General features: G+C 35.6%; 1 protein-coding gene across 1 annotated transcript; it reads left to right on the top strand.

Annotated features, from left to right (window-relative positions):
- Positions 1-2,078: 2,078 nt before the first annotated feature.
- mob4 (MOB family member 4, phocein) lies at positions 2,079-7,999 on the top strand. The gene is made up of 8 exons (XM_007227762.3): positions 2,079-2,185; positions 3,540-3,602; positions 3,820-3,920; positions 4,264-4,306; positions 4,489-4,575; positions 5,795-5,874; positions 5,977-6,088; positions 7,535-7,999. The coding sequence occupies exons 1-8, from the start codon at positions 2,126-2,128 to the stop codon at positions 7,685-7,687; spliced, it is 699 nt and encodes a 232-aa protein (XP_007227824.1). The 5' UTR covers positions 2,079-2,125; the 3' UTR covers positions 7,688-7,999.
- The last annotated feature ends 956 nt before the right edge of the window (positions 8,000-8,955 follow it).

Below are 8,955 nucleotides of genomic sequence, written 5' to 3'. Positions count from 1 at the left end.
TATTGGTGTTTTTTTCTGACTGTAAATGTTTATTTCTTACACTCGAAAGATTCTACCCAATGTCATGAGGGTACGATCATGTGTGCCCTGCGCTTGATTTTTACCAGGCCATCAGCCTTGATAATTTGTGAATTTGTGAGCCTCAATGTTCATACTAAACAGTGTAATCACCATGTTCATCTGGCTTTTCCTGCATTAATAAAGCTCAACTGAACTTCTTAAGTGCATAACTTGCATATTAGTTTAGCTGCATAATGTCTATTATATGATTTGTGTTGTATGTAATGTGATCAGAGAGGTTACATCACACTGGAAACTAAGTTAAATAAAAAGAAACCATAAACTATATGGTGAAAACTTTTAAATCATGCATCAAATTATATGTTTAGACCTAATATATATAAAAAAAATCTTTTGGTGACTTTTTGTGGCCTCCTTCTCTTCTGAAAAACTTTTGTTTGTTGGTTTTGCTGGTCTACTACTGCAACCAGCCTCACCGGACTAGTACACCAGTATGGCCAGCTTAATTAAACTAATTTCATTAAAATTGAAACACACTCCGTTGCTCAGGAGGTGCTTAAATGCTTTAAAAGCTGATTATACTGCAATAAGATGGTTAAGCTTTAAAATGAGTTTAGCCACCTTAAAAAACAGCATATGGCAGGTTTTTGACCATCTTTTAAACCTCCACTGTTTTCCAATGAAATACCAATGTCAACCAAGAGAAAGAATATGTTAGAAATAGAACTGAAATAATGATACCATAAAAAAACAGGTAGGGATATTAGGTATTTAGGTAAAGGAAAGATACCCAACACAAAGTATTACTTTAGTTAGACATCTGTTTAGACCTCCACATACAAACAAGTTTAATAAATGCACATTTTGCAAGAATGATGTTCTATACAAGGTTTTAGCAAAAAAAAAAAGGTGGAAAGGAACGTATAGGCAGAGTTGAACAAAATGTATTCTATTAAAAAATATCAAGAACTAAGACTGTGACAAAAAAATAAATAAACTGTTTAACGGGGCAAAGAGTCTCAGGCAGCTGTGGCCAATAGGTGCTTCTGTTTCTGTTCGATTGTTAAACAGCTCTTCCAGTTAAACTCCACCAGAATCATAAAGGGAAATAATCTCAGAAATAATCTAGTTGCAGTCTTGCAATTAGTGACCCTGCAGGATCCTTGGTCTTTGCAAAATCTTAGCCTGTGGCTTGTCTGTGAACAAAAAGTCTGTGACTTGTCTTTAGTAGGGCTGCAACGATTAGTCAATATAGTCGACAATGTGGATTATTTAAGTTTGCCAACTACAAATGTTATTGTTAACTTATCATTATTTTTTAACAGTATCGCATTACACAAACTGCTGGAGACAAAAGCGCCATAGGAGATGGGTAAATGGATCACTTAAACAGTTTACACTCTTAGTCTGTGTCTCCAAAAGTGCCTAAACACAACAGATCAACGTTACATATTTAATCACTAAATATCAGTACTTTTAAACAACATCCAGACATTTAAATGCCTTTTACATATTATGTTCAGCAAATTCTATCGTTTTTGGAGATGGAGGACATGGCAGAAATAATCACTGACTAATCGAAAAAATGTGAGTGGTCCAAAAGGGTGATGTTGATCAGCACAAGACTGCGTCTGTGAGCTGATGTATCAGAACCAAATCGCTGTGCTTTCCTTCGAGTGCATTGTGAGGCTACTCGGCAATGCTGCACCAGCAGCAGTTGGAAAAGACGAGGAGTCTGACTTTACATATATATAGGAGGCATGATCTAGTCTTTACCCTCCTGGTGTGTTGGGACATCACTAGTGATAGGGGGAGTCCTAATCAGTGGGTTGGGTAATAGGCCGTGTAAAGTAGAAAATGGGATAAAAATTAGAAATAAAATGAGTTGAGTTAAGGTCCTTTTAAAAATACTTAAACTTATGTATAATATTCACGAATAAAAAAAATACTGAAGTATAATAACGTTTACTTTTCTTGGTAAATTTATCACAAGACCTTTATGGAGGGTGATCTCTGGGTCAGAGCTATTGAACAGAGTCCGCTGGCTCCTGAAGTCTCCGCTGGGGGCGCTGTGTCTCTCAGTCTGCGCTCATAGCCGGTCGAGATGGTCATGGCGGAGGGCGCTACCGTTGTGAGGAGGAACAGACCAGGCACCACGGCGAAGGTAAACACAGACCGAGATTTAGCGGAAAAGCTTTAAAAACGGAGGTTTTAACGGAGTGTGTGTGAGTCCAGTCCGCGGAACCGCCGCTAAATATATCTACCTGGATTCCTGAGAGGATCGGGGAGTTTAGCTGTAGAGGAGCTAACGTTAGTTAGCTTAGCTTAGTTTAGCCTAGCTTAGCATAGTTTAGATAGGTTAACCTGTGTGTCTGTGTATGTAGCTTAGCTTAACCGTCGTGTTGTGTTGAACAGCTGTAGAGGTGGGTAACCCAGCTGTGGTGTACAACACCGAGCAGAGCTAACTTAAATATATGTGGAATATATATGTGGAATATGGAGCTAAACTATATAGTCACCACCCCCAGTCGTCGTGTGAATGACAGCAGATAACCAAATGACTGGGATATAAGTTAACTGATATAACTAGACACTGGAAGGTTGGTTAACTAGTTAGCTAGTTAGCTGTAAATCTCACACTTCTACTAGCTAGCTGGGACCCAGTAAAAGGCAAAATCAGGCGAAAATAAACTATGAAAAAAAGAGTGAATTAATAAATATTTTAGGCTTCCCATTATCGCAGGTATTCTGTCAAATTATGCCACCCATTGATATGTGCTTATCAACACCACTGCGCATGCGTCGCCCCATATTTCTAAAATATTTTTAATGTGTTTTAAATGTTACAAAACTGTAAATGGCAATATATGAACATAAATTTACCTGATACAATAATTTAGTCTATCCAAATATCCTACCTAGGGTTTCATGTTCCATTTTTGCATTTTTACTAGTCAATCGAATAAAACATTTAATTTGATTATCACAATATTCAATGAATAATGAAGGTAAAAATATGTAAAAGCAATTATATTTATATAGTCAATTAAAATACTGGCATATTTTTGTATGTTTGAGGGGAAATAAAACCAGTTTGGGGTGCTGAAATAAAAAATTCAAAATAAATTGGATAGAGGAAACTTATTTTTTTACCTAATTGTAAACATCTCAGCTTGGCTATAAGGACTTCTGAATTAGAACTTACTTTGCTGAGTATAAAAGAGCGTGTTCCAGCATGACTTTTCCTGGATGACATGCCTTTTAACCACCTTAACCATCAAAGACAAGCTTATACTAGGAATCTGAACTTTTTTTTTTTAGCAGATATGTGTGTTGATTAGGCTTTATGTCTTACTGTAAAATAGTGCAGCCACATGATTTCAAACACGCGCACTACCAGGGTATCTACATAAATCGTCAAATTCAGTTTTATTTGTAATGCTTTATTTAAAGTCAGTTTTAATGCCAAGATTTGAGACCTTTGTCTAAATCTGCCTTTTTTCTTCCCTCTTTGGCAGGACTTTTACAACTGGCCTGATGAATCGTTTGAGGAGATGGATAGCACTCTGGCAGTGCAACAGGTGAGAGAGAGCTGTAGAAATCAAATTTAGGAAAACTCTGCTGCTGTATAAAAATGATACTTGCCATTTGCTGGCTTTTAAGCTGGGGCTATTCAAGTTTTCATTTTTAACTAGCATTATTTAATTTAAGAATTAATTTTAGAAATAAACCCAGTTAAAATACTTGTTAGGTTACATTTACCCTATTTAAACTTTTACTATTTTGCTCTGTTTTTAGTATATCCAGCAAAATATCCGCTCTGACTGCTCCAACATAGAGAAGATCATGGAGCCTCCAGAGGGACAGGATGAAGGAGTGTGGAAGTACGAGCATCTGAGGTAAATATTACTGATCAACAGTAAGCATGAAATGATGTAATCTTTATAAATAGATAATCTTTTAAATTATATATTATTCCAGAAATTATTGTAACAAACAACATTTTAAGAGTCTATTTGCCATCATATTGCTTTTAAAGAGCAAATACCAATTAACCAATTAATACCAATATTTAGAATCGAAAAATGTTTAAATATTCTAAATAACTAGGTATGTAAACACAGTGGGTAATATTGAGGTCAGCAAACATTGAGATTATCTCCATATAACAGTATCTCCATATACACAGTGTTCAGATTCAGCTCTCCTTCAGGTCTTTCTTTTTTTCTTATTGTTTTGTAGGCAGTTTTGTTTGGAACTCAATGGCCTGGCTGTTAAACTTCAGGTAGGTTGTGTTTTATTTCTGTAGGTGTTTAAGAGATTCTTAATTTACTTTTATAAACTGGTGGCACCACCCCTGTTGACCTAATTTAGTGTTTAAGATATGAGGCTTTGCTTTTACGTCCTCATTAAATGTGTGTTTCTGTCAGTGTTAATGGTTTATTCATGTTTCTTTTGTGTTCACAGACTGAGTGCCACCCAGACACATGCACACAGATGACGGCCACAGAGCAGTGGATTTTTCTCTGTGCTGCTCACAAGACTCCTAAAGAGGCAAGTACTAATGTGTGATTCTCCACAGATTGAGTTTCCTTAAATTTTCTGCACAAATTGTGTCAATATATCATACAAATTTGTGTCTAGTAGTTTCCCCTATCAGAATCAGAGGTGGTGGCAGATTTGAGTATCCAGATGTTAGTTTTTTTTTTTTTTTTTGTGTCTAAAAAGTGGGAGTGTTACTTTACATGCATTCCACTTGGTCCAGCTCCACATATTCGGGAAGAATTCAGTTTATTCATAAAATGTTTCCTGTTTCTGAAGAAAAAAATAAATTTTTAAAGCAAAAAATCTGTTTACATTTATTAAGTGTTTAATTTATGTTTTCTTAACGATATGCTCACACTTTTTAAAGCTTTCAGTCTTTAGAGAGAAACGTGCCTTATTTCTTTGCTGTGTTAGGTGCCAGTAAGTATAAAAATATAAAGCATAAAGATGTCTGTGGATTGCATTTAAGATTAAACTTGTGGCATGAAAGTCAAAATATCAATTTAAGCACACTGAAGTGTATTAAAGTGGAAAAACTAAATGATTTTTGATGCATGTGAAGTAATTTTAGTAGTAACACAAAATCTAATTAGAATAGAAAATGCAGGTTAATCTGATGGGAATTTGGTTGGATATATATTTATATATATATTTTTATTAGAATTTATTTCATAAGCAAAGACTTATTTAAAATAGAAAAATATACATATTGAGTAAAGTCCAGATAATCTTAAATTATGCTTAAGTAGGGCCATATTGTACAAATCTGACACAATTCTTATATTTTTTTTCATATCTCAGTTAGGAGTGTGATGTATCATATTGTGTGAAGAAAATGTCATTTTCATTTTGTTACAGTAGTATATGCTTGAAATAATTTTTGTAATTCAATTTCATATCGCCAGAGTATTGTTATCGTGAAAGTACCTTGAAATACTGTGATGTTATTTTAGGGCCATATTGCTCACCCCTATGCTTAAGTATAGTAATGATCTAGATATCTAGGATTTAGTCATAACAGTACTGAATAATACATAATTGAGACAGTTTAAAAACTGTAATGATGAATAATATCTTAACTAGTGCCAATTATTATTTATTATTTAATGCTGCATATATAGATCCCACTTACTATTCAAGTCTCTAAAATTGACAGGTGAAAGCCTCAAAACTAGTTTCTGACAGCACAGGATGACACAGCTGTATTTATTTTCTGTTGTCCGTTCAGTGTCCAGCCATTGATTACACAAGACACACCTTGGATGGAGCTGCATGCCTCCTAAACAGCAATAAATATTTCCCCAGTCGGTGAGTCTTACCACAATCATTACTACTATAAAAGTGTCACAATATCTCAGTATCACATCGACCATGTGCTCACTGTGTTATTAACACATGCTCTCTGTACAGTGTCAGCATTAAGGAGTCCTCCGTGGCGAAGCTGGGCTCCGTTTGTCGTCGCATTTACAGGATCTTCTCTCATGCTTACTTTCACCACCGGCAAATATTTGACACGTATGAGGTCAGTTAACATATCGTTTGTTTTTTTTTTGTAAGTTTATCTGCACTACGCAAAGAAAGAAGATATCATTCTGATGAAGAAGATGCTCCTGGACAGATACCTTTCTGTCTGTTTCAACTTTAACCCAAATCTATCATTGGCCACTCCACCCACACATTCAGCCAATCAAGGACTTCTGAACGCACTAATTACTTGGATCAGTTAGGAGTGGTGGGTTGAAGGATTACAGTTGAGTCCCAAGTCTGAAGGAAGGTAGCTTTTCAATGTTACAGCATATACACTGATCTACCATAAGATTAAAACCACCTTCTTATTTCTGCACTGTTCAGTTAATCTACTCCACTGACCATATATAGCTCTGGAAAAATACCATATTCCACATTCCATTTCTGACCATGTGCATTAGTAGATAGAGCTGAAAATAGAGTATTAGGGTGTAGAAATGAGTTGTTTTCTTAACACACCAGCAGGTGGCAGCTTGAGACTATTTTTCTAAGTGGCTGCTTGAATGTATTGAGTTTCAAAAAATTAGAATATCACTGAAAAGTTATGTTATTTTAGTAATTCAGTTCAAAATGTGAAACCCATATATTATATAGATGTATTAAACAGAGTGGTCTATTTTAAGCGTTTATTTTTTTTATTGTTGAATAATGATTATGGCTTACAGCCAATGAAAACCTAAAAATCAGTGTCTCAGAAAATTAGAATATTATCCAAGACCAACTGGTACTTTTGGCAGTGTGGGCATTGTGCCAAGGAAAATGTCCTGCTGGAAAATGAAATCAGCATCTTCATAAAAGTTGTCAAAGTTATGAGAGCCAAGTCATCTGCTGGTATTGATCCACTGTGTTTTATTATCAAGTCTAAAGTCAGTGCAGTTTTGTTTTCCCAAAAAATCTTACAGCACTTCATATCTTACAGCTTCCCTCTGCTACTGACAACTTTTATGGAGATGTGGATTTCATTTTCCAGCAGGACTTGATTTTTGGCTTTTCATTGTCTGTAATCCATAATCACTAATCAACAATAAAATAAATAAATGCTTAAAATAAATTAACTGAATTTCTGAAATATAATAACCTTTTAATGATATTCTTTTTTTTTTTTTTTTTTTTAGATGCACTAATAGAACCATTATTTTAGAGAACACAGTTCCACCCCCTCACAGCTCAATGCTGAAGGACTTAATGCTCCCTCAATCCCACACCTGGCAGTTTTTGAGAGGCCTATATTGGAGAGGCCTATATTTTCCTTTTAATGGAAATTCCCATTCAAAATGCTGTATAGTCCAAGATCAGGCTTGGACTGATCTTGGACTAGAAAATGCCCCATAGCGTATTTGACTGTATGTATATGGTAAAAACATCACATTACATTGTGGCTCGGCTTTGCTTTTATATTTTGTGGCTGAATCTCACCTGTATGCGTGTTTCTAACCTGCAGAACGAGACGTTCTTGTGTCACCGCTTCACGCGCTTCGTGATGAAGTACAACCTGATGTCTAAAGACAACCTGATCGTTCCCATCCTGGAGGAGGAGGAAGAGGAGGAGGAGGAGGGGGGCCAGAATCCCAGCACTGGAGAGAGCGAGGCTTGAGAAGTGGATTACTGTCGTCCCAAAGCAGAAGCACAAACAACTGGAACTCTATCACACTCTTCGCTTCTTCATTAGCCTCTTGCTTCAGCTCCAAACTGCAGCACGTCTTCTGTGTGCATAGTTTTTGCTAGTGTAGCGTTCCAGCGTAACGAATCATGCCATGCTCTCTTCTTTCTTCTTCTTCTCTTTCTTTATTTAAAGAGTGTGGTGATATTTAACCCTTTCTTACTTACAAAAGTAAATGTGTGGACGGAGGGGTCTTATCCAGTTAACTGTATTTATTTTTTAAATAAACTAAAGTAATATTTTGGATATGGTCGGTGTTAATATTAAAAAAAAAATCTACCAAGAGCTGGCTCTGATGTTTTGTGTTATGCAATATTAGCACAGCCTAATTTAAACTGACCCCATTTTTAAAGGTGCCATAGACTACAGTAATTTAGCTGTTTGTTTATCCTTGAGTTAAGGATGGCTTCGTTTTACCTAGGTTAACACTAATCTAATCTAGACTCAATATACCTAGGCTAACCTAGTCTAGTCTAGCCTTGTCTTACCTAGGCTAAACTATTCCAGCCTAGCCTAAATAATACCTAGGGTAATCTAGTTTAGTCTATCCTCATTTTACGTAGGCTAACCTAGTCCAGCCTAGCCTAAATATACCTTGGCTAACCTAGTTTAGTCTAGCCTTGTTTAACATAGTATAACCTAGTCCAACCTAGCCTAGATATACCTAGTCTAGTACAGTCTAGCCTCAGAATATCTAGGCTAACCTAGTCCAGTCTAGCCTCAGTATTCCTAGTCAAATATAGCCTTGTTTTACTTAAGCTAACACTAGTCTAGCCTTGATATACCTAGGCTAACCAAGTCTAGCCTAGCTTCATCTTGTATAGTCTATCCTTACCTAACCTTAAACAACTATATAAAAAGTTTTTTGTAATTATTCTATAAATTAGTATTTCAACATCCTAACTCTTATTAATATTTTATTATGAAATCCTCACAGCAGTGCTCCAAATTTAGTAGAAAGCTTACCTTATTCAACTGTAAAGATACAGCAGAATACATTACGTTACATTCTGTTAAACCATTATATATTGTAATCAGTGGTGTATGGTGTTGGAGTCAACTATATTATTAATTATTATATAATACTGAACTTTGTTGTTTGAATCCGTTGGACCAATTGAAATGATCCAAAATGCAAATATGTTATATTTCAAGTGTTAAAATTGTAGTTACTGTACAGAATTAGAAAACACAGGCCTTTA

This window comes from Astyanax mexicanus, chromosome 11 (assembly GCF_023375975.1).
Source record: "Astyanax mexicanus isolate ESR-SI-001 chromosome 11, AstMex3_surface, whole genome shotgun sequence".
Taxonomy (NCBI): Eukaryota; Metazoa; Chordata; class Actinopteri; order Characiformes; family Acestrorhamphidae; genus Astyanax; species Astyanax mexicanus.
The sequence above is the reverse complement of the archived record's forward strand: the minus strand, read 5'-3'. Positions and strand labels throughout refer to the sequence as shown.